The 26,781-nt window shown below is 35.7% G+C and overlaps 1 protein-coding gene across 1 annotated transcript in view; it reads left to right on the top strand.

The window, feature by feature from the left end:
• Nucleotides 1-474: 474 nt before the first annotated feature.
• Nucleotides 475-26,781, top strand: part of Grx5 (Glutaredoxin 5) — a 39,242-nt gene continuing 12,935 nt past the window's right edge. The window contains exon 1 of the mRNA XM_090398853.1: nt 475-916. Coding sequence (XP_090254979.1) covers nt 640-916 — 277 coding nt within the window. The 5' untranslated portion in view covers nt 475-639. The remainder of the gene's footprint in view (nt 917-26,781) is intronic.

Genomic DNA, 26,781 nt, shown 5'->3' with positions numbered 1-26,781 from the left:
GAAGATCAGATCAAAAAGATGGTTTGAACTCAGTGGCATGGACAAGGTCAAGATAGGGCTGAATGGAGGAACTTTGGAGGAAGGTCTTCGCCCAGCAGTTAACAGAAAATGGCCGATGAAGTGTCTGCTTTTGACATCCAGGTCTCACGAATTCTCTAAGGCCACGCCAAGTCAAAACAAAAAGAAAAGAAAAAAAAAGCCCATTTGTTTCCGATGTCCCTGCATTTGTGTACAGACATAATCAGCATCTCCAGGATCTTTTTGTATATTCACCTCTGTAGTCATAAGGAATACAGTACTTATCTTTTAATAAGCTACAATGTAAAATGGAAGCTTTATATACCTTTTTTTCTTTAATAAAAATAAATAAAATTTCTTATATTTTCTATTAATTAACATTTATTTTTGTTTTCTCTTTTACTGTTATAGTCTAACGTTTGGCGACTTTTGGTATGTAATGTATTGCATTATTGATCGGTGCCGGGTTGGCGACATCTTTTAGTCTGGGACATGCGGTGGTTTACATTGTTAAAATCACGATGTGTTTATTGGTGTGAGTAATGCAAAATTGAAAGCATATTCTTTTTAAATGAATTATATAATCACTGAAAGAGCTTGATAGACATAAACAGTACAAAGATGGCTGTGTCGGTGTCAGCGCTTTCGAGGAGCGCTATATTCTCTCGATGTCGTTTATTCTTGCCTTCCCGATTTCCATGGCTTTTATATGGGACTGCAGTTAAGTCAGAAGAAGAAATCAGAAAACTTGTTAAAAACAGTAAAGTCGTAGTATTTATGAAAGGAGTTCCAGATGCACCAAGGTGCGGATTTAGTAACGCCGTAGTTCAGGTATTGCGTATGCACGGAGTAAATTATGACAGTCATGACGTACTCGAAGATGAGACTTTGAGACAAGGTAACTTTTATTATTATTATTATTATTATTATTACGGGCAACTCCAGGGAGTCCTTAGACTTATCGAGGGAGCCCCAAATCATGTTCATCACAACTATTCGACATTCACACAGTATCTATCATACTTTGCCTTAAACTCATTCACTGTCACAGCACCCACTACAGACTCTGGCAGCTTATTCCACCCATTCATCACTCTAAAAGTAAAGAACCCAGCTCTAACACCCTTACTAACCACACTCTTGCCCAGCTTCCATGGATGTCCCCCAGTCCTCCCACCACCAACTTTTAATCTTTTATTCAACACATCTCAACCATTTCTATAGGGTTAAAGTGAATGAGAAGTAATTTTTTTTTGTTGTTGTTATTTAAATTCAAGTTTTGTTGTATGTAAACTGCCAAGAAAAACATTTTGAGTATTCTTGATCTAGAAATATCATTTATTTGTTCTCTTTATGTCGCATACAGTTTTGTAGTGATATTTATTTTTGATAAGTAATGTCACTATTTCTGAATGTTATGAATGAAGTAAATGAGAGAGTGGGGGTACAACACGAACAGGGAAATGGGGGGAATCGGTGGACGGGGAGAAACTTTATGAAACATGCAGGTGCTGAATTCAGAAGTGAATGTGTAAGCAGACAAACATAGATTGAGATGGCCTGGGATGGGTGGAAAGAGTTTAGGTGTGAAGTTAATTGTAGAATTGGTGGTAATATAGAGGAAGTGACAGGGGAAGGTATTGAAGAGTCACATTGCAGGAGTGATGTTCTTAGGACTTGTAGAAGCAGTAATGATTTCTTATGTTTATTCACTAATGCTAGAAGTATTCGAAATAAAGGGAACGAAATTGTTGCTTTGCTCGAGTCTGTTCGCCCCAAGATTGTTGGTATAAGTGAGACATGGTTAGATAACGATGACATCCTGACAGGAATAGAGATGAACGGATATTTTTCGTGAAGATAGACAGGAAAGAAAGGGAGGAGGAGTACTGTTAATGGTAGCAGATGAGTTGTGCCCATCTAAGGTGGAATTGCAAGGTGCAAATAGTGGTCACGGTTTTGAGGCCGTATGGTGTGAGGTAGAAGTAAACAGGATGAAATATTTAGTTGGGTGTTGCTATAGACCTGGTAATATAGAGGGTAATGAGAAGGAAATGTATAGGCAAATTGGCCTAGCTAGCAAGAAACGAGTTATCATTATGGGTGACTTTAATTATGGTAATATAGACTGGAAGCAAGAGACTGCATCTGGGGGTAAAGAAATGAATTTTTGGAGTTTTTGAAAGATAATTACCTTAGGCAGCACGTAACGGAGGGTACATGAGGATCAAGAGTATTGGATTTGATCATCTCATCAGATGATGTTATTATAAATGAGGTGTCAAATCTTCCACCAGTTGGTGAGAGTGACCACGAGGTGATCACGTGCAGGGTGACCAGTCATTCGAGGACGTCTGTTAGAAAGGGATATATGTGGGATTATAAGACTGGTAATTACGAAAAGCTTGGGGAAACAGCTTGCGATAATAAATTGGAAAGAGGAACTGGATGGAAAGGATAACAATGCTGCTTGGGCCATACTCAAGAACTATTTGGTGGAGGCAATATCAGAGTGTATTCCAAGGGTCAAGAGGGTAAACAGAGTGGGTGTAAAATGGATGAATCAAGAGATAAGGTATGCAATCTGGAAGAAGAAGGTATTATGGAAGAAACACAAAATGAGTATATATAACAGCCAGTTGCATGAGAAGTACAAAGAGCAGGCGAGGAAGGTGACTAGCTTGATAAGGGTCGTAAAAATGCAGTATGAGCAGCAGTTAGCTAAAGCGGCCAAAAAAAAAAAAAGTCCTAAGGAGTTTTTTCGATATATTGCCAGTAGAAGAAAGAATGATTATGGTAGGATGGGATTGATTGGTGAAAACGGAAGAATGATAACCGCTGCGGAGGATATAGTTGAGATATTTAGTGAGCAATTTCTAAAGGTATTTCATTCTTGTGAATGTGGCATCATGCAGAACTTGAAAGCAGTGGGAAAGGAGGAGGAGGAACTGTTAGTAAGTGAACAGGAGATATATGAGGAATTGAATAGACTTGATGTAAATAAAGCTGTGGGACTTGATGCTATTTCACCACGTGTCTTGAGGGAATGTGCCAGAGAGTTAACAACAGCTTTTGTATATCTTTTCAACATGAGTCTCTCGCTGGGTAAAATTGTTCCAATTCATAAGGGAGGTGATAAGAGTAAGGCTTTGAATTATAGACCAGTCTGTGTGTCTGGAGTTGTGGTCAAGGTATTAGAGAAGTTAGTTAGGAATAAAGTTCAGAATTGGGTTGACAACAGAAAAATACTATTTGGTGGCCAGCATGGATTTACTAAAGGAAAATCGTGCTTTAGCAACCTGCTTACTTTTTATAATGAGGTGACAAATGCGTTGGATAAGGGTATTGCATATACAGTGGTATATTTAGATTTTGCAAAGGTGTTCGATAAATTGCCACATGACAAGCTAGTAATTAAATTGGAACAGATGGGGCCGAACAGTAGATTGGTTCACTGGATTGGAGATTGGTTGTCTGATAGGTATCAGCAAGTTGTCTATGGAGGAGCGATATCCCAGAAGAGGAAAGTTACTAGTGGTGCACCTCAGGGGTCTGTTTTGGGTCCATTGCTGTTTAATTTGTATGTAAATGATATCTGGAGAGGTCTGAATGGTGATGTGCAGTTGTTTGCAGATGATGCAAAGTTGGGCAGAGCTATCAGGAGTAGTGTGGATGCTGTAGCTTTGCAAGAGGACTTGAATACACTGTCTGAATGGGTAAATAAGTGGGGATGTCAATTCAATGTTTCAAAGTGTAAGGTTTTGAAATTTGGGAAGCAGAGATGGGATATAAAGTGCATAATCGGTGCGAATATCTTGGAAGAGGTAGAGGAAATGATTTCGGGGACATGTTACTAAAATAGTGAAGACAACACAGCGGATAATGGGAATGATGTGGAGGACATTGACTTGTAGAAGTAAGGATGTTATGGTTCCTTTGTATAAGGCTTTGATCAGGCCACATATGGATTACTGTGCACAGATCTGGTCACCTGGTTTTCAAAAAGATGAAATTGCATTGGAAAAAGTTAAGAGGCGATTGACTAAGGTGATTTCTGGTCTCTGGAATGTAGAGTATGAAGTCAGATTGACAAAATGCAATTTGCAGAAATTGACTTTGACTCCATGGAGGTTTTTATAATAATAATAATAATAATTTTAACATTCATAGCCAGATTATATAATCATATAGGAATTTTAAAATGGAAAATTGCAGTCATATCTGGTGCAGACTTAAAGTAATGTGGATATATATATATATATATATTTTTTTTTTTAAATTTATTTTTACACAATTAAGAAACTGCTTTAGAGACCAAACATGGAATTTTTTCAAGTCACTTCAGGCCTCCAGTTGGCAGGATGGTGGTTGCTCATGTGAATGGAATTCATTTCCTGCTTAAAGATAATCACAACAATGCCAGAAATATATTTAAGGATGGTAACAGTGTTTAATTTTGCTCCCAATAAAATCATGTAATTTGTTATTTTTATTTCAGAAATTGACTTTATCGCACAACGTGAATTTTTAAATTGGTAATTTTAATTTTTTTTTTTTTTTTTCAAATGAACATCAACTTCAGTTTTAGAGGAAATGAAATGTTTTATTCAAACAGATTAATACAAAGTTTATGAATTCTTAAATTTACTAGTTTTGTTGTTATTTTAATATTATTGCTTTCTTGTGGTGTGCAGTTTGTTGTATTTATCCTTTAGGGCCATGTGCCTCTTATAGCAATGTCATTGGCAATTTCCATGCATTGACTGTTGTTTTTTCTTACTTACTGGAATGACTTGTCTTTATTCGAGTCAGTAGTATCCTTGTTTAGGAAATGATTGGGAAGTTTGGGATGTGATAGAGAACTGCAGAGTGTTTGTCATGAAGTCTTCCAGTTGCATAGAAACAATTACATAGCAAGTGTAGCATACTTCATTAGACTGTCTTCTCTGGACTTCTTCAAAGCCTCGACAATTTTTTTGTTTTGCTTCAAAAAAAACTTTGTCATCGAAAATGGCAAATGCGATTAATTCGTCTGAAAGTTACTAGAAGTTCTCTAGGAATTTTCATACTGCAATATTTGTGATTGCTTCATTTACTTCCTTGTATAGGTAAATGCCTTAAAGAACTGCAGGTCATTCCTAGGGGACAGACGCAGCAGATGGAGCGTAGAACCTAATGATGAATATGCCGATGTTCAAGATTCTTTCCTGCTCCTTTTTTCATCAATTTGAATTGACTCATGAACTTCCAGATTTTCAAAGCATATATAACATTTGCCATCCACCTACCATGCTGAAGTCTGACTGAAGCTTTGAAGTTTATTCCTTTAGCTGGAAAGCCCTTAAGAAAATTAGTAAATTCAAGGAGTTCCATATAAGTGTCTCTTGGTTGAAATAGTTGCTTCTGGCTCTTGATGAAGGCAGTCATTTTGCCAGTGAAGTCAGTGAGAGTTGTTGTGGCTCTTTCATCTGTCACACTAGTTTGAAAGCCGGAACAGTCCAAGGCCAGCAACAGTTTTTGAAACCTCTTGAACAGACGTATTTCTGGGTCTGTGGAAGGTGTATTTGAGAGCAGTACTACAGATTCAAAACTATTTCAAGAATATAGTGATGTCACGGCAGCTCTTTGCCATATTTCATTTAAAATTGATGCATACTCCATTTATTGACCCAGTGTTGGCTGAGGTAGTTATGCTTATTATGCTATTTTGGTATGCAAACTTTGGCACTCCATTGAGACTTATTATGTAAACAAAATGAAAATATGCTGCATAGAAAAAAATTAACCTTTGAAAATGAAAAGCACCCTAATATTCAGTGATGGAAGTAAAATAGAAAGAAACTCAGTTGTACTTTCATACTATATCACTGCCAATCCATTATAGAAGAATGCTGTTTCAAACTGCTTCCCCCTCTGTTCAAACAGTCAAGCAGAACAACTTGCCATGGTTTATTCACTGTCATATGTCCAATAATTAAAACTCAACAGTTCTCATCAAAGGACTGCGGCAATTTTTAGTGATAGTAAATTACTACAGAAGTGTTAAAAACTGAAACAACTACCTAACATTAATAGAGCAAATAAAAAATCTGCTAAGGAATTTCACTGTAGTCTCAGTGAAATTGAGTTCTGCTTAGATGAAGATGCATATTGGAATAATAGAAAATTAGAGTATCAGTTAAAGATGCCAAGAAGTTAGATTCTTTTTTCCACGTGTAAGCAAACACTGTTTGTGCATGAGGTATCTTTACAACTGGGCTACTTGTATGTAGAGGCTAATGACTTAACAACAGTTGCCTTAGTATCCTATAATGCCACACACCCACCCACCCTTTCAGATGTGTATATTCTGGTTAGTGGCCCTTCCCGTAATGTTTAGCATTATGGGAAGGGCCACTACCCAGACCAGTTTCAACCTTTATTGAGATATATTAGAATGCAGGGATACCCCTCCAAAAACTGAGTGATCATCAAGATCACTCCTAATCTCACTGAGTGACCCTAAAGGATCACTACCATACTCATCCCTCCAGATCTGAATCATTCCAGGACAGGAAACTCAGCAGTGGCTCCACTCAGTGACAGGCAGAAGCCCATCACTGAGCAGAGCTTCTCTGCTCCCCAGGATGTCAAGAAGGGATGGTAAATTTGAAGTAATGCATTAGTTATATATTATCCATATACAAGTAGTGAAAAGTGTCACACCTTATTATCAAAATACTCTGGATTAGAGATAGATGTTGAAAGTTTTTTCACTTGGTTATACTATAAATTAAAGATGCCAATATATTATATTCTTGGTTTAATCTCATTTCTTCAAGTGTAAGCAATTATTGTAACTCTCTAATGTAAGAATTAGAGAGTATCATTTGACTAAGAAAGTAGCTATAAATAAACAAATAGAAATAAGCTATGAAAAGTATTCAAAATCAGCTCTAAAAATACTTGCAGAAGAAATAAGCTTAAATTTGTGGGAAGAATAATTGAAACCATCTAAAAACAGATCAGAAGAGAATTTGCACCTACTATCAAAAGCAGATTCAAACTTAAAGTAGATGCCATCTCTCGAGGTTTAACCATGATGTTAACAGGACATGGAAAAAAGAAACTTCCATATTCTAGAATAACTATTTTGTAATTGCTGTCTCACCTGTTCTTTGACTGTAAGTTACTGGGCTCCATCCAGATTACCCTAATACAACATGTCATCGCTTCAGGAAACGAACAGCCTTTGTCTAAATAGAGCCTTAACTAATTTTGCCAGTATTATTATTATTACACCCTCCATGAAGTTGGCAGACTCATCGTGAGAGGTTCATTCAACTGACAACATATTTATTGTACTGAATCTTAAAATCCTTAAGACTCCCTACGCTAATAACATATTCTGGTAATGTGTTCCATTCACTCTCAATTCTTTATGTAAAAAATCTACTCCTCACATTCTTGCATAACTTCCAGGGATGGCCTCTTGCCTTCTACTAATTTTATAATCCTCCTCTGGATTAATCTGATAAAATTACCTCTTTTCCTCCTATCCACTTAAGAAAAAAAAAATTAATCTGAAGGAATGGCAATTTTGTAATAGCCATTCCTTCATCCTCTCTCTATAACCAACATTCCAGAGTCCTGATATTGTCTTGTCACTTGTCTCTGGACCCACTCTGATATTTCCACATCACAATGAAATCCAGGTGACCAAATATGAGCACAATAGTCCAAGTGTGGTCTGACCAGTGCTTTATATGGTAGCACAACTATCTCCTTAATTTTACATTTCAGTGTACTTTTTATCATAGCTTCACTACGATACGGTATTTGCAACACTTGCAATATGCCTTCTAAACTTCGGTCTACTATCAACCATCATTTCCAAATCTCCAAACACCTTGCACTTATTAATATTAGAACTACAACCTCACTCCTTTTGTCAAATTTAAAAGTTTATTCAAATCTTCCTGAAAGGAATTAACAGCAGTGCTACTTATAATTAGAATATAATATACTTATAATAGAACCAATTTCCAATCATTAATACATAACATAAACTACGCATAATGTCAGGTTATATACATGTAAATAGATACAAAAATGTAATATAAATGTTAATTAAATTCTAGAAAAAAATTACCCAAATCATTCATGTGTGTATGTTCACATAATGTTGCCTAATTACACTTGAGTGACATTTAATTTTTTGTCTCAGACGATTCTTTTAATGAAACAGTAAAGAAGTACAGGAAGATGATTTAATGTTAAATCTGGTGTGAGACAAGGATGTACATTATCCCCTCTGTTATTCATTATCTATATGGATCACATTATGAAGGAAAGTTGTATTAAACTTGATATCAAAATTGAAGATGTTAATGTCAGCTCTTTGCTTTATACGGACGATGTTATACGTCTAAATAAATCTGCTACAAGTCTGCAAGATTCTGTGACTAAATTGAATAACTGTTGTAATAGATATGGTATGAAGGTCAGCATTAAAAAGACAAAGACAATGAAAATAGGCAGAATCATTGAAAATGTCAACTGTGTTGTGAATGGAGAACCTGTGGAACAAGTAAAACATTTCAGCTATTTAGGCACGATGTTTAGTGAAGATGGTAAACTAAATATAGAAATAGACAACAGAATCAGCAAAGCTGGTATCGTGGGAAGTCAATTGAATAAATTCATATGGAATAAGAGAGAAATTAGTGAACACTAAATTAGCTGTATACAAGATAGTGTTCAAACCAGTTTTAACTTATGGATCTGAGAGCTAGGTCAGAAGTAAAACACTTGACCAAAGACTAGAGACCGCAGATATGAGAGTCCTGAGAAAGATCAGAGGCGTGAACAGATGGCATCAATGGCAATATCATATTAAAAACGAGGATATTAGGAAAGAACTTGACATTATCAGCATCCAGGAATGCATTAGCAGAGCTAATCTCAGGTAGTATGGTCACTTAAACAGAATGGGCAAGGAAACATTAGCAAAACAAGTGTTCTCTGCCAAGTTGGCAGGAAAACGACCCAGAGGAAGACCAAGATATAGGTGGATTGATATGGTAAAAAGTGCCTTAGAAAATAGAAAGATAAGATCTGACAATGTTGGAGTCTTGACAGGTAGCAGATTGGAGGAAAATTGTAGATAGGAAGTTAGTAATGATGTAAATTTTTCATGTAGTACTACCATATCCTGTACACCCCTTGAGGGTATAAGGCAGGAATTTGATGATGAGTATTATGAATTGTATTTGTTCTGATATTCAGGAATTCTCTACTTCTAGTTCGAATTCACTAATCCTAGTTCAAAATCATTTCAGAATGTTTACAGTTTTTAGTGTCTCATCTTTATAGGAAACAAACAGTTCTTTGTTGATATTACAAAATTTATAATAAAATAGTTCAAAAACATGCATAACTCTAAAAACACTTATCTGCATTAGTTTGTGTTGTACCCCTCTGTCCCTTTCTTTTCCACAAACATTTGTCATTAAATAAATTGTTATGTACCTCCTAACCCTTTGCATAACACACAAATGTATATATATATATGTGTGTGTTTGGGGGGGGGTATATTTACTTATCCCTCACTTTCTGAGTGGTTAAACTCGTAATTTGAAATTTAAAAGAAGACACTTGAAATCTGGCTTGCACACAGGTTTGTATCTCAGGATATCTCACATGTAACTTAACTTGTTAAATTTATATTTAACTTACTTAACCTATTAAGAGATTGAGTCTTCAAACACCTTATACCCAAAATAAAAATCTTTAATTTGCAAAGAACACAAATATATACAACATCAAATCAACTAATTAACTACAAAAGTGTCAATATAGTTTTTCACATCACAACTTCAAACAACGTGAAAAACAATTTAACTATACAACTTCTTTTCAGTCTTCATAAGCCAACAGTTAATAAAGTTGACAACATAATAAAGTATCATCCTATATGGACAAAACTTTGGAGATTTCAGTTTCTTGCTTCCTACAGAAACTTTTATTCCTTTTTGAATTCACACATGAAAAAGACTAACATAAAACTTCTCTGTACATTATGGCAATGTCAATTAAATTATTCTTGCATCTTAAAATCACAGATGATTGAAGAATGTCTTGTCTTCATCCATTGCACTTTAGTAACTTGATTCACTTTCTGTGTGAAAGTAGCAGCAAGCTCTATTGAATAACTTACTAAAAACCCTATCAACAGTTTTATCACTTCAGAACAACTTTTTTTTTCTTTTTCCTTTCTTTCATTTTACTAATGAACTTTTGAAGAAATAACTAAAGTCATATCAACAACTTCAGTAACTTTCAAGACAGAGAATCCTAAGTAAACAAACTTTACTGGACTCATTTCTATATGAACTGGCAATCAATAAAGTTCCTATCAGCTTCAACTAAAATAAATCATATCTGAATTAATGACTATACAAATTTCACTTATCTCTTTTAAAAGATGTCCTCTCAGTCTTCCATCTCTTTTCTACTAATTTTTGCTCAGTCTTCATATATTGAATGAAAGCACGGAAACTATACAGTTTTTCTCCTGGTGTGTTCCTTTTCTACTTCCCTCAACATAATCTTCCTTTCACTTCCTCACATGCTTGGAAATACAGTACATCAATTTCTGCTCCAGTCCACCATTGTGCACTGCCATTACTGCTTTCACTGCTATGCTTGAAAATAATGATAAAGTTCTTTCAAAGCAGGAAAGTTTATTTAATTATAATTTCAAAACAAAATAAGCAGGTAATATGTTGATAATATTTTTTCCTTTCACAATCTTTTATGCACTGAAGTGAGCTCATTCACTTCTGATAATATATCGGTGACTTTCACTTATCTTGTAATTACCAACAACATATTTTGTAAACATTTATCTAGATACAAAAACATCAACATTACAAAACTTTTGACAGTTCATTCTCATTCAGATTCATCAGTATCCCAAGCACCTTCAGTTTATCTACTTCTTCTCCCACATCAGTTGTTTTCATATCTGTTAATGCAGTACCTTTACCTGGATGATACGCTTTTGCAAACTCGACCATTTCATCTGCTTATGTCACTTCCTACCAATCAGCATTCATTAAAGTTATTCTTCGTGATCATTATTCCTTTTAATCACCATGTAATGAAATAACTGTTTGGGATTTCCTTTAGCTTACGCAAGTTAAATTCTTCTCATAATGTGATTTTTCCTTTCTTACTATGCTGATCACCCTTCTTACCTGTAATCATTGCTCATGAGCTTGCTGGTCACCTGTTTCTTTAGATATCCTCCACAACATTCCTTTTTTGCCTCTGCTTACATGATACAGCCTGATATATTCTCTTAACTGTGAGTATACAATCTGATATTTCTCCTTAAAATATTCCTTGACCATGCTAGCATCCTTCCCTTGCAGATTCTTCCACGTGAGGTACCTGTTAGTGGTGGAGTGGATCCCCAGTGATGCTGTTTCTTTTCATTGTTCCCTTTCTTTATATACTTTCTATATTTTCCAGTCTATGTAAGTCTTTTGCTTTCCTATTCTTCAGTCTACTATCACTGGGATCCAGCACACTGCCACTGGCAATGTGTTGGATCTCATGGGTTACACATGGGAAACGTGTAACCCATGGACATCCAGAAAGGTGGATCCTGGTAGTCTTTAACTGCTTTGGCAAGATCAGCAGTCCTGAATTGTCTGTCCAGGATTAGCTGGCTAGTAGCCTTGCCTGTAAGGATCAGCATTGTAGTAAGTCTCCTCCGTTGGATACAGTGTTCAAGGCTTGCTGCATTGCTGGTTTAGCATCTGGGATAACCTTAGAATTCCATTGGAGCCTTGTGAGGGCTACTGAAAAAGCTGATAATAAAGGATTCATGCTCAAAAGAATTTCTGGTTCAGCACCAGAGATCCCCACAGAGATGAGTGGGGATCTCTGGTACTCTCTGTATGGTGTGCTGAACCAGAAATTCTTTTGAGCATGAATCCTTTATTATCAGTTTTTTTCAGTAGCCCTCACAAGGCTTCAGTGAAGTATACAGATGAAAAAAAAACAAAAAACCAGAAAATATCTTATATAAATTAGTTTTTCATCATCCATGCAATAGGTGAATAGCCAATAATAAGAATGTCACCCTCCTTTATTCAAAAGGAGGATTGACATGATTTCTGAAAACAGTTAACAACATTCTGGTGATATTCTTGTAGAAACATTTCAGAAACACTACTGAAAGCAAAATCCATGGAATATGTATGCCAGTAACACCATAAACCTGAAGTATTCTAGTGATATGAGAATGACATTATCAGATTAAGAGATAAATTCAAAGCTTAAAGATCAAGGATTGAGACATGGATATATAATGGTGGTGGTCTAGTTCTAATTAGATATATCATTGTTACTTTTGACATATCTAAACCTACAACATCTGAAAAAGAGCAGGTTATTTCAGCTGTCCTATTTAGCTCTGTATCCCTTATTCCCTGAGATAATTTAAATATCAGAAATATATGCATGCCCAAACTTCTTAACATGGCTGAACCATCTGTGATGTGTTATTCATAACTTATTTTTCACGGTATTAACAACACCACAAACACTTTAGATTGTTAGAAAAATTGTGATGTGTTAGTTAGTAAAGAGCATGATAAAATCGTGCTCTGCAAAAAAAAAAAAAAAAAAAAAAAATACATACACACACAAATATATACATACACATTACCTGTATGGGAGACCATCTGACCTATAACTAGCATGCCAATGGTAAAGAGATGCAAGAAATCAAGACTTGAACAGAACATCTCATGTCAGGATGTAAAGAGAAAGCTGGCCACCACAACTTGTCCTGAAATTGTTTTATGCTGAGTAGGTGGCACTTAAAAGGGACGTGAACCCATATATTTATCCCACTATATGATAATTTCAACATACTTGATTTTATGATCATAAGTGCTTCTCTTTGGAGTGCATTAATTGCCCAAGTTTCTAAGAGTTGTTTCAGTTTCTTGCTCTGAAACAGCTCTTAAAAATGATCGTGCTAAATGAGAACACACTTATCAAAAAATCATGGCAGGAGGAATACCACAAAGAAAAACTGCCCAATACCACCAATAAAAAAGGAATACTTTTGTATGAACTGAATTTAAAGTAAACACAAGAAATGATCATGGCATATCAGATGATGTTTTCGATATTTCTCCAGAAAAAGAAATGGAAACTAGCCATCCACACTTCTTAAAATCAAATGATAAACACATCAGAGACAAAGATAAGTCCTCAAAACCAAAAGAACAGGAAAATTCCTATAGTGGAACTGTCATGGATTTCACCAAAATGATGATGATATCAAGGTTCCTCTGCAAAAAAAGCATAAACATGTTTCTAACTGCAGGACATTTAAAACCCAGTGAGAATCCCACCCTAAGGCCTTTGTCTGTTATTCATAAGGACAGAACTGGGGATGAACCTGCTCATGGAGGAGTAGCTATCTTTTTTGGGCAACAGCATGTCCAACTTAATGCAGTTCTGGAAGCTGTAGCCATTTGCCTTGCAGCAGGATTTCTTATTATAATATGTTTCATTTATTTCCTGCCAGGTTCTGAGTTAACTCAGACCAACCTTGGTAACCTTATATTGCATCTGCCCCCTCCCAAGCTTTTATGGGTGCTTTCAATGGACACAAGTGCCAGCACTAATGGCTGAAGTGGAATGTTGAGTGTAAGCTGGATAAATGACCCCTCTCTTTCTTAATAATGGACACCATACCCTCTTTTATATGCCTATTTGCTTGTAATAGATCTAATGGTCTCTGCTGCCATTCTTCCACTATATGGAATACTGAAGAGATATGGAAGCAGTCATTTTTGTGATTTCTAGTTTATCCTCACTGAACCATGTTTTCCTTGTAGATACCCTGGTGAAAAATTAATCAGGCTAACTGGAATACCTTATTGCATTCTTGCAAAATTTACTGTGATATTCAGCAAGACACCTATCTGTGATGCATGTAACAGAATGTTTCCAGTCATTTCCATCTGTCATAAACCACAATGGAACCCTAAGTGTAAAGCACCTTCTACTGTTTGAATGACCTGAGAGAAAATTCATTTTAGAAATTACGGACTTTACAGCTGTGTTATAAATAACTATTTTAATTTCCCGACACTTCAATCTTCATATTAAGGTCATCTGGAGTATATACAAGAACAGGCTGAGTTACATTTCACACAGTATGCTAAAGAGACAATGATTTGATCAACGGTTATTCTACTGGCATGACCTCTAGTGAAAATATAATATATATATGATGATTTGTTGTATTAACTCGGAATTGGGATATGTTCATACTTTTATATACTGACTGAGATCCGAGAATTAGAACAAACAATTAAATTTATTAAATATGCAACATGTTTCATCGGAGTGGCCGACTTCTTCAGGTGTGAGAGAACATAGAAAGCCAATAAAAAACACTATAAAGAAACATTGAGTCACTATAAAACTATAAATTTGATTATAAACCCAGTTAACTTTGAACTGGAGCTACAGTCCGTATTAAAGTTCTATTGTTAGACACCTGTGTGCATGTGGCTTCACGAGTGCACCAATATCTGACAGCAGAGCTGAATGAGTCTAGTAAATTGTAGCTGAGGTTACTGTTTATATGAAGAGGGGTCCATGACAATTTCTTTACACTCGACTATGAGGCATTCTACCTCGTCATGGCATATATGAAGGTTTGAAGTTGTTGTCCAGTTTATCTCATGTTGGCGGCCTTCATTATTTGTGTTTACTGAAAACAGTACATGGCTTGAGAGGGCGCTAGCTCCGGTTCTTTTGTAAGCAATGTTTCTTTGGTGTTCTTCGAGAAATAGGAGGATGGATTTTTCTGTTTGGCCATAGTATGGTTTTCTGCAGTCACATGTGATTTTGTACACACCTGGGAATTTCTTCTATATATATATACATATATATATGTAGAAAGTATTTTTACCTTGGGTATAAATATGTTAAAGATACCAAGCAATTTTAAACTTTAAACCTGGTTTTACTCCATTTCCCAAGTAAGCAAACAGACTAAAAGTCAAGTTTGCGCCTGCAATTGATGCAAGTCTAACTGATCCCACAGGTAGTGCAGGATCAGGGCAACTCGTGGCAAAGGTGGAACAAGCTCCGATCACTAATCTTAATATTTACCCTTAATGCCAAAACACATCTCCAAGAAGGGGATGTATGATGTTTTGTATTAAATAAAAATAAATTAAATAAAAATCTCCTCCAGAGATTTTTATTTAATAAGGTTAAAACACCTTATGGTAACTTGTTTTGGCGAAATACTTACAAGCTCTGCATTACTAAATCTTGGTATTTCAAAGCCTAGCTCCCACTGACGAGACCTCAATAAAGGTCGAAACCGGTCTGGGTAGTGGCTCCTTGCCTTTAATACAAAACATCATACATCCCCTTCTTGGAGATGTGTTTTGGCATTAAGGGTAAATATTAAGATTAGTGATCGGAGCTTGTTCCACCTTTGCCACGAGTTGCCCTGATCCTGCACTACCTGTGGGATCAGTTAGACTTGCATCAATTGCAGGCGCAAACTTGACTTTTAGTCTGTTTGCTTACTTGGGAAATGGAGTAAAACCAGGTTTAAAGTTTAAAATTGCTTGGTATCTTTAACATATATATATATATATATATATATATATATAGAAAAAAAATTAAATAAAAAATACAAAAAAAAAAGAAAATTTATTATTATTTGTCACCTCCAGGGAGTCCAAAGACTCATTGAGAGGGCATCTACTCTACAACTCTGTCTCCACCACTCATAATCCACCAACTGACCGCAACTACACCAATGACATCTATTGCCAACCACCACCAGTATTTCCACAGACAATCACAAACATACATGCCCACGGCAAGATTCAAACCTGCAGCTGGGGAGCGGATATGCTAACCACTTGGCCAGCCAGGCTGATTTCTAGTTTCTAATTAATTAATTAATTAGAAACTACATCAAAACTATATTCTATTTAAGATAACATCAGAGAAACATTCTTTCATATAGATAGTTTTCTTACAGTAACAATGATGTCCTAATTTAACACAATTGTTATATTAGATTTAAGATTCTGGATTATCTACAGTCCTGTTTATAGTTAGCTCGTAGGGAGAAAGGTTCTATGGGTAGAATATGTGCCTTCCATATGCTTGGGATTTTTAGACCATCACTATTGTTAAGATTAGGTGGTTGATAAGAATCTCACAGGCTTCCTTAAATTTAGGTTCATACCATGTTTTCGTGTGGTGTAAACAACTGGTGCTTTTCCAGTCAATTCTATGTAATGTGTTCAGAGTATGATCAGAAAGACCAGTTTCACGATAGTTATTATTATTATTATTATTACCCCAAGACCTCATGGAGTCAAAGACTCATCTGGGAGGTCCTTTTATCTGATAGGAATTGTGCATCCTGTTTCCCCTATATATGGTATACTCCAGGGTGGGCCAGCGGAGGGAGTGGGTCTTTGGATGAGTTGAGTAAGCTTTTTAATTTTTCAGGAGGGTTAAAGGTGGCTTTAAGGTTGTATTTCTGTAGTATTCTGTTTATTTTATCTGATGTCTGTTTAATGTATGGAATGGTTATAGTTTTATTGTAGTCTGGTTTATCTTTGTTTTCTAGTGAGGTCTTGTAGAGAATTTTGTTGATAGTGTTTTGGTTGTAACCATTTTTTAGGAAAGTATTGCTGATAACTTTAAATTCATCTTTAAACACTTGTTCATTGGAGCAAATCTTCAAAACCCTGTTTTTTAGAGTATTAATGACATTAGTTTCATATTTAGAAAAAATGAATATGCTAGTCTCGGACAACAGTACATATCAACTTATTAACTATGACCCAACCAATAGTATAAAAAAGAAAACAGAGAAGCTACTTAAATTAGTTACTACATGGCCTGAAGATACAGTCAAAAAATTACTTCAGCACTATGCTCGTTCTCCGAGAATTTATGGTCTACCAAACATACACAAACAAAACACACCACTCCAGCCGATAGTCGAAGGTATAGACAGCCTGAATTATCACCTAGCCAAGAAATTAGCGTTAACACTCAGGGAGTTGGTAGGTCATTCCCCCTCCTATGTCAGAAACACACAACACTTTATAAATATCATCAAAGACATTACATTAGAAAAAGATGATTTATTACTCAGTTTGACGTCTCTGCCCTCTTTATGAATGTCCCAATCAATGACACAATCCTTCTTTTACAGGACAAATTCTCTCCAGATATCACACTGCTCTTTGTGCATTACGTATTTGTATTACGTTCTGGTTATTTTGTGTGGCAAAACGCTTTCTACCTACAAAAAGAAGGAACAACCATGGGCTCACCATTATTCCTCTCATTGCTAACTTTTATATGGAATATTTTGAGCAACATGCTCTAGATTCTCTCCTTTAAAACCCAAAGTCTGGCTTAGATATGTTGACGATGTTTTCGCTATCTGGCCCCGTGGCTGCCAGACATGAGACACTTTCCTCAGCCACCTAAACAAACAACACAAATGCATACAGTTCACAATTGAGATTGAAAAGCAGAACGCACTTCCATTTCTAGATACACTTGCCACACGTCTTCTTTCTGGCAGTCTTTCCTTCATTGTTTATCGGAAACCGACACATACTGGTCAATATATACCCTCTGTCCAAAAAGAAGCTAAACTTTTCGAAAATAGAAGAAACTAGTGGCGCCACCTCTTGTATCTTTTTTTTGTCAAAAGCAGCAACCTGTGTCAACTGTTTTTGACATTTGTTTCATTAGAAGCCAAGTTATAGTGCCAAGAGTGACAGTGTGTTTTGTCGAACGGTCAGAAAATGAGTTTCAAACAGAGAGCTGTGATTGACTTTTGTGTTAAACTTGGTAAAGGTTTTACCAAAATGCATCAAATGCTTCAAAAAGCATACGGTGATGAGTGCTTATCCTGTACTCAAGTTTACGAGTGGTTTAAGCGATTTCGAAGTGGTTGTGAGACGCTTGAGGATGACGAAAAGCTGGGCTATCCAAACACTGCACTGAGCGAAGTTAATATCCAAACAGTGCGTGATTTCATCAAAGAAAATCCGAAAGCATCCGTGAGACTGATTGGAGATGAATTGGGGATTCCAAAATCAACTGTGCACAACATTTTGACTGAGAGTTTGGGCCTTCATAAATTGAATTCACAATTTGTTCCCCACAAGTTAGTTGAACGACGACTGAAAAATGTATTGAATGGTCCTGTTCATAAAACCACTCATAAGGACTCAAACTTCCTTGAAATGATCGTTACTGGTGATGAAACATGAGTATGAGCCCGAAACAAAGTGCCAGAGTGCTGAGTGCAGACCACCAGAAGAGGAGCATCCGAAAAAAAAAGTCACATGGAGAAGTCAAAAGTAAAAATGCTGATTTGTTTCTACGATTCCAAGGGCATTATCCACGAAGAATTCATTCTGCCTGGCCAAATGGTCAATGGTGAGTTTTATCTCAAAGTTTTGAAGTGATTGATAGCGAGAATTTGTCACGTAAGACATGAATATCGTGATGTAGGCAGCTGGTCACTTTTGAACAATAATGCACCATCTCATCGTTCGAACATTGTGAGACAGTTTTCGAGCAAAAACCAAGTTTGTGTGTTGGATCACTTGCCGTATTTACCTGATTTAGCACCCTGTGACTTCTTTCTCTTCCCCCAATTTCATTTGCCAATGAAAGGAAAGCGATATAACACCATTGAAAACGCTCAAGCAGCAGTAGCCATAACCCTCAACAGTATCCGCAAAACAGATATAAAATAACTCATTTAACAAATTAATTGACCGTGCCAAATTCTGTATCGAAGCTGAGGTAGAGTATATTGATTGAAATAAATGATTTGAATAATTATAATGGACCTGTGTTTTATTTTGTATCAAAAGTTTGGTTTCTTTTTGGACAGAGGGTGTATATACACATAAACTCCTACCACCACCATCCATCACAAAAACTAGGTGTCATTAATACTCTAAAAAACAGGATTCGTGTATAGAGGCTTAAGTGCTGTGAAGACATAATGTTGGAGGTTTAATGGATTTTTTACAACACTCAGAAAGGATTAAAAAGAATTTAATACTTCCTATATTTCATCCTAGTCACTAGGACATCTACGGGGATTACAAAAATAACTAATGTAACATAACACAAATATCATACAATACTAAGCCCAACCACGTGGTGACACTAAAGTCCTATCTAGGTGGAGTGCCCTCTAAGGGCGGTTGTAGGTGGCCTGGAATATAAAGTAGGATCTCTGGTGATGAGTGTTTCCCAAATTTTCGGAAGCTTAATGCAACCGTATTTAGTAAGATTTGGTTGATTTCTAAGAGCTGCTGCTTCTAAGAATAGTCTCTCTTTCTTGAATTTGCTGTGATGGAGCATGGTGGTTTTCTTCCATGATACTCTGTGGGTGGTGTCCAAGACATGGTCAGCCAAGCCTGAATGACCATAGTTGTGTTTACAGATGTAAGACTTGTGTTCCTCCAAGCAGATGGATGCTGATCTGCTTGTCTGTCCAAAGTATGCCAGCTTACAGGAACAGGGTACTTTGTAAACTCCAGGCAGAGAGAGAGAGGAGGGAGCTGATCTTTTGTAGAACGGATAAGGTTAGCAAGTTTGCAGTGGGGTTTATATGCTGTGTGTAGGTTGTACTTTTTTAGAATCTTGGCTATTTTTTCGGATGTGCCACGGATGTAGGGTATGGTGATGGCATTTTTAAATTCTTGTTGACGAGAAGGACCGGGAATGGGAGAGGAACTAATTATTTTTTTGATACTGTGATCGCTGTAGCCATTGGAGAGGAAAGTGTTGTGTATGTAGTTAAGCTCAGTAGTGAGGGCGGTTCCACTGGAACAAAGATTGTGGGCTCTCTTGGTAAGAGTTTTAATAATGTCATATTGTTGAGAGGGGTGGTGGTGGGAGAGTTTGTGAATGTATCTGCCTGTGTGTGTGGGTTTTCTGTATACAGTGAAGGCAAGTGTATCATTAGGCAGGTGTGTGACTAAGGTGTCTAGGAAGGGTAAACAATTGTTCTTTTCCTTTTCCATAGTAAACTGGATTCTTGGATGTAGGCTATTGAGATGACTGAGGAACTAATGTGTCTGGGCCATGAGGCCAAATAGAGAACACATCATCTACATATCTTAGCCAGATAGAAGGTTTGAGTGGGGCTGAGTCTATGGCTCGTTTTTCAAAATCTTCCATATAGAAATTGGCAGGGGGGGGGGTAACCCATGGCAGTTCCTTCTATCTGCTTGTAGATTTTGTTCTTCCAAGAAAAATACCCAGAGTTAATGGCAAAGGAAAAGAGATCTAAGATGTCAGAAGGGAAAACTTTTTGTAAGAGAGATAAAGTGTCAGTTAAGGGAATATTAGTAAACAAAGAGGAGATATCAAAGCTTACCAATATGTCTGCTTTATTCAAGGTTAAATTTTCTATGAGGGCTTTAAAGTGGGTAGAGTTTTTTATATAGGAAGTGGACCTTCCAGTGAGGGGTGGGGGTCAGAGAGTTGGCCAGCTGTTTAGACAGTCTGTAGCAAGGTGCATTGGTGGCATCTACTATAGGTCTGAGAGGGGAATTGGATTTGTGGATTTTTGGTAAGCCGTAAATTCGGGGGGGGGGGGGGACAGGAGCGGAAAGGTTTAAGTTTTTTCGTGATGTCGGGGGGCCAGGAAGATACTTTTTTAAGTAAGATTTTTAATTTTTTAACTTGTGCTTTTGTGGGGTCATGTTCTAGCAGGATGTAGGTAGTGCAATCGCGGAGGATAATATTCATTTTGCGATTGTATTCACTGGTATTAAGAACGACTGTGGCATTACCCTTATCCACTCTGGTGATGACGATACTTTTTTCTTTCCGTAATTTCAGGAGAGCTGTGCATTGGGCATACGATAAATTACTTTTTGGAGGCGAAGTGTGTTCTCTATTTGGCCTCATGGCCCAGACACATTAGACTCCTTCCTCAGCCATCTCAATAGCCTACATCCAAGAATCCAGTTTACTATGGAAAAGGAAAAGAACAATTGTTTACCCTTCTTAGACACCTTAGTCACACGCCTGCCTAATGATACACTTGCCTTCACTGTATACAGAAAACCCACACACACACAGGCAGATACATTCACAAACTCCCCCACCACCACCCCTCTCAACAATACGACATTATTAAAACTCTTACCAAGAGAGCCCACAATCTTTGTTCCAGTGGAACCGCCCTCACTACTGAGATTAACTACATACACAACACTTTCCTCTCCAATGGCTACAGCGATCACAGTATCAAAAAAATAATTAGTTCCTCTCCCATTCCCGGTCCTTCTCGTCAACAAGAATTTAAAAATGCCATCACGATACCCTACATCCGTGGCACATCCGAAAAAATAGCCAAGATTCTGAAAAAGTACAACCTACACACAGCATATAAACCCCACCGCAAACTTGCTACCCTTATCCATTCTACAAAAGATCAGCTCCCTCCTCTCTCTCTCTGCCTGGAGTTTACAAAGTACCCTGTTCCTGTAAGCTGGCGTACTTTGGACAGACAGGCAGATCAGCATCCATCCGCCTGGAGGAACAAGTCTTACATCTGTAAACACAACTATGGTCATTCAGGCTTGGCTGACCATGTCTTGGACACCACCCACAGAGTATCATGGAAGAAAACCACCATGCTCCATCACAGCAAATTCAAGAAAGAGAGACTATTCTTAGAAGCGGCAGCAGCAGCACTTAGAAATCAACCAAATCTTAATAAATACGGTTGCATTAAGCTTCCGAAAATTTGGGAAACACTCATCACCAGAGACCCTACTTTATATTCCAGGCCACCTACAACCGCCCTTAGAGGGCGCTCCACCTGATAGGACTGTATTGTCACCCACATGGTTGGGCTTAGTATTGTATGATATTTGTGTTATGTTACATTAGTTATTTTTGTAATCCCCGTAGATGTCCTAGTGACTAGGACGAAATATAGGAAGTATTAAATTCTTTTTAATCCTTTCTGAGTGTTGTAAAAAAATCTATTAAACCTCCAACATTATATCTAAAAAACAGGGTTTTGAAGATTTGCTCCAATGAAAAAGTACTTAAAGACGAATTTAAAGTTATCAGCAATACTTTCCAAAAAAAATGGTTGCAGCCAAAACACTATCAACAAAATTCTCTACAAGGCCTCACTAAAAAAACAAAGATAAAACCAGACTACAATAAAACTATAACCATTCCATACATTAAAGGGACATCAGATAAAATAAACAGAATACTATTGAAATACAACCTTAAAGCCACTTTTAAACCTCCTGCAAAATTAAAAAGCTTACACAACTCATCCAAAGACCCACTCCCTCCGCTGGCCCACCCTGGAGTATACCGTATTTATCGCACTTGGAACCTGCCATATATAGGGGAAAAACAGGACGCACAATTCGTATCAGACAAAAGAACATAAACGACACATTAAATATAATAACTATCGTGAAGCTGGCCTTTCTGATCATACCCTGAATACGTTACATAGAATTGACTGGAAAAGCACCAGTTGTTTACACCACACCAAAACATGGTGCGAACGTAAATTTAAGTAAGCCTGTGAGATTCTTATCAACCACCCTAATCTTAACAATAATGATGGTCTAAAAATCCCAAGCATATGGAAGGCAAATATTCTACCCATGGAACCTTTCTGCCTATGAGTTAACTATAAACAGGACTGTGGATAATCCAGAATCTTAAATCTAATATAACAATTGTGTTAAATTAGGACTTCATTGTTACTGTAAGAAAACTATCTATATGAAAGAATGTTTCTCTGATATTATCTTAAATAGAATATAGCTTTGATGTAGTTTCTAATTAATTAATTAATTATTTTTATTGGTATTTTTTTTCTTTAAATTTTTTTCTATATATATATGTGTGTGTGTGTGTGTGTATATATATATATATATATATATATATATATATATATTATATATATATATATGTGTTATATTTTCACTAGAGGTCATGCCAATAGGATAACCGTTGATCAAATCATTGTCTCTTTAGCATACTGTGTGAAATGTAACTCAGCTTGTTCTTGTATATTTGTGTATACTCCAGATGATGACCTGAATATGAAGGTTGAAATGTCAGGGAAAATTAAAATAGTTATTTATAACATAGCTGTAAAGTCCATAATTTTTTTCTATATATATATATGTTATATTTTCACTAGAGGTCATGCCAATAGGATAACCGTTGATCAAATCATTGTCTCTTTAGCATACTGTGTGAAATGTAACTCAGCTTGTTCTTGTATATTTGTGTATACTCCAGATGATGACCTGAATATGAAGGTTGAAATGTCAGGGAAAATTAAAATAGTTATTTATAACATAGCTGTAAAGTCCATAATTTCTAAAATGAATTGTAAATGTGTAACACTAAAAGAAAGGAACCTGAGAGAAAACTGGCAGTCCCATTACAAAGAGAGGAAAGAAGACCATAAGATTGCAATTTGCATAGCTTTTGATGCCAAACCCTATCAAATGCCTTGGAAACATCAAGTGCAATAGCACATGTTTTTCCAAAATTTTTCATTTCACAAGTGGAAGTGGATGATGCATGCAAGGGGATCTGCTATGAATCTTGGCAGAATTCATAATTGTGGTCACTTATTAGTTGACAGTTCTCCAGGTGTCAAAAAAGTTGATTACTGATAACCTTCTCTATTACTTTGGACAATACTGAGGTGAAAGCAGTAGGACAGATTGAAGGTAGATACTTTTTTTTTTTTTTTTTTTTGGAATTGTTTATATATGAATTTGTATTTGGTGCTATAGAATTGGATGCTAGGTGAGTATTATATAGTGTATAGATAATAAAGAAGTGTTAGTTCAGGATCACATCTCTCTTTAGCATGTCTGGTGGGATTCTGTCACAAGCAGAATCCTTTTATTACTTGTATACAAGTAGTCTAGATGGGAAGATTGGTGATACACATACTTTGTTAGCTTATGCTTGAGTAAAGGATTAAAACAAGAATATAATTAATTTCTTGTCTAGAATGATTTGCTTTGTAATCAAGTGAAAAACTTTCTGCAACTACCTCTAATCAGGATATTTTAATGACATGGTGATACACACTTTACTATGTCTATATGTAAAATGTATGATTTCTGCTGTGATTTAACTATCTTGCTGGTTCCAGCTTCCATTGCTAAGACTCTAGTAAAGGAAAAAGCAGTTTGAGTAGTAACCTTTCTTCATAATGCATAGCAGTAAAGCAGTGCTCTGCATTATGAGATACTGAAGCAACTGATGTGAAGTTAGCAGCTTCTGTAATCAAGTCATTAACCCCCCAACCGGCCAGGACGTCTATTGACGTCCAGCTAAATCTGCATACGATGCATGCTATCTGTTGAAGGAACATGAATAAGAAGTGCAATTCGGCTGGCATGTCCATTAGAGGGTGTGATAATCCCTCACGCTGAACAGAACACTTAATCAGATTATCTCATGCTCATAGCTGCGTCTCAGTTGCCTATAAACAAGAAATGCAGTTCTATGCTGGATAACTGAATCTTAGTTATATTGGATAAACTAAAATATAGAAATTATTTTTATTTTCTCTTTTTATTGTACAAAGCAATTTTAATATCTGGACAAAATAAAGATCCTTGCATAGTTTCTTCACTTAAATATTGCCTTACCTTGGCGAACCAATTTAATTTTTAATTTTTTTTTTTGCTAATTTTTTCTAATCGTTTACTCCACAAAACATTTCCTTTGTTCTCAAAGAAATTAATTCACAATAATTATTTGAAATATTATTTAAAAAAAAAAAACGACTGCTGACGTTCAAGATTATGTTATATTTTTATTCAAAATCATGTTTCGAAGAATACTTCATAGATTTTCTGAAGGACGTGCTTGAGCAACTTTGCTTTATAGAGAATAACATGAAATTCTTTAATCATATCACTATTTTTTTTTTCTTTATATTGTAATCGACTGTTCTTTGCACTTTCACCTTCTTGGTTTCCCGTATAATTGGTCATTACAAAATGAAATTAACAGTTATGATTTAAATTGATATGTGTATATTTTCTGCTAGTTCAGATAATCTCCAATTTTATAATATATATATATATATATATATTTAAATTACAAAGTTTTGTATTAAAAATTTCCGCTACAGAAGTCCGATGAATCAACAATATTATTGCCATATTTCTTTTTCTCGTGTGGGAGAAAAATGGTAAAATGTTACTCTTATAATTGTATCAGATGTTATAATGACAAAAATAGTAAGAAAAAAATTATTTGTACTTTCTTTTCACAAAGAAAGAACATTGTAAATTCACCCAATGAAAAAGAAAATACTCCATAATTTTCTTGTTATCTGATTTTTTTTTTCTTGTAGTACAAAGAAGAAAACACAGCCCATAAGATGGTAGAATACAAGAGGGCAAAAATCTGTAGATGGATTACATTATAACTAATAGAGAAATCATGTCAGAAAAAAATTATTTATGTTTATGAAAGAGTTCTAACATCAGCAGATATAACATTTTCTTCTAGTTTAGATACATGGCATTGTTGAAGTCTCTTGCTACTATTTACACTAAAATGAATGGACCTGTTTCCCCAAGTGATTTATGTTTGTAACAGTTGTCTTGCGAACGATGTATAAAATAAATTCTCTGAAATATCTGCAGATTGAATAAGTCTATAACCCCCCCCCCACACACACACACCAAAAAAAAAAAAAAAAAACGATTATGCATATGCTCCTTTTCTTTTAAAATAATTCACATCCTCTTTTTCAAGATAATTGTATGAAAAAAATTTATAATTTTTCGATAATAAAAATGAAACTGATCATTATAAATTAAGAACTTATTTTAGCATAAATATTGTATCAGCCTGTAAAAAAAAAAAAAAAAAAAAAAAAAAAAAAAAGTTTTTTTTTTTTTTCTATGTTAGGATGTCTACTAATCAACAATTGAAAACGAAACACAACATTCTTGATGTATCTCGCATTACAGCTTGAGGAACTTTAGTGTCCCTTCTGGCTAAGTGTTTTCTCTTTTCTTTCTCAGTAGCACTGAGAATAATCTAAGCCTTTACCTTTTTCTCCAGATAAGAGGCTTACTATCAAGTATTTCTAAGATGTAGATTACTTCAGAAATAGCAACCAGCAGCAGAAGTAGAAGTAAAAATATTTAGATTATTTTAAGAAAAAGAAACAAAAATAATACTACTGGACTTTCTTTTGTGTGGTATGCATATAAACAGTTTCACATGGTGAAAATAAAGCATAGTATTTCTAAAATTTCAAATCATTTCAGCAGACAGTAGAACAGCTGATTTTAGGTTGCAAAGAAATAGTACAAAATGAGAAGCTTCAGGGTGCAACAATATTGCCTTATTTCTTTTGTCAAAATGGTAAAATGAAGTAATAGATTTTGATACTATATGGAAACGATTTCATACCTGTAGAAATTTAGAGTGGTTATTTAATTGAATTCCAGGAAAGGATAAGGGAGGGGGGGCATAAGCATTTGAAAATCTTCAAAATGAGCAGAAATTTTGAATCATTCTGTATATTATATTTTCAACATATCTACGGTGGTTACGCACTGGATATCATAGTAATGTGCATCCTACAAAAAAAAAAAAAAAAAAAGC

Source organism: Typopeltis vanoorti, chromosome 10 (assembly GCF_054136105.1).
Source record: "Typopeltis vanoorti isolate ZY-2024b chromosome 10, IOZ_Tvanoo_1.0, whole genome shotgun sequence".
Classification (NCBI taxonomy): domain Eukaryota; kingdom Metazoa; phylum Arthropoda; class Arachnida; order Uropygi; family Thelyphonidae; genus Typopeltis; species Typopeltis vanoorti.
The sequence above is the reverse complement of the archived record's forward strand: the minus strand, read 5'-3'. Positions and strand labels throughout refer to the sequence as shown.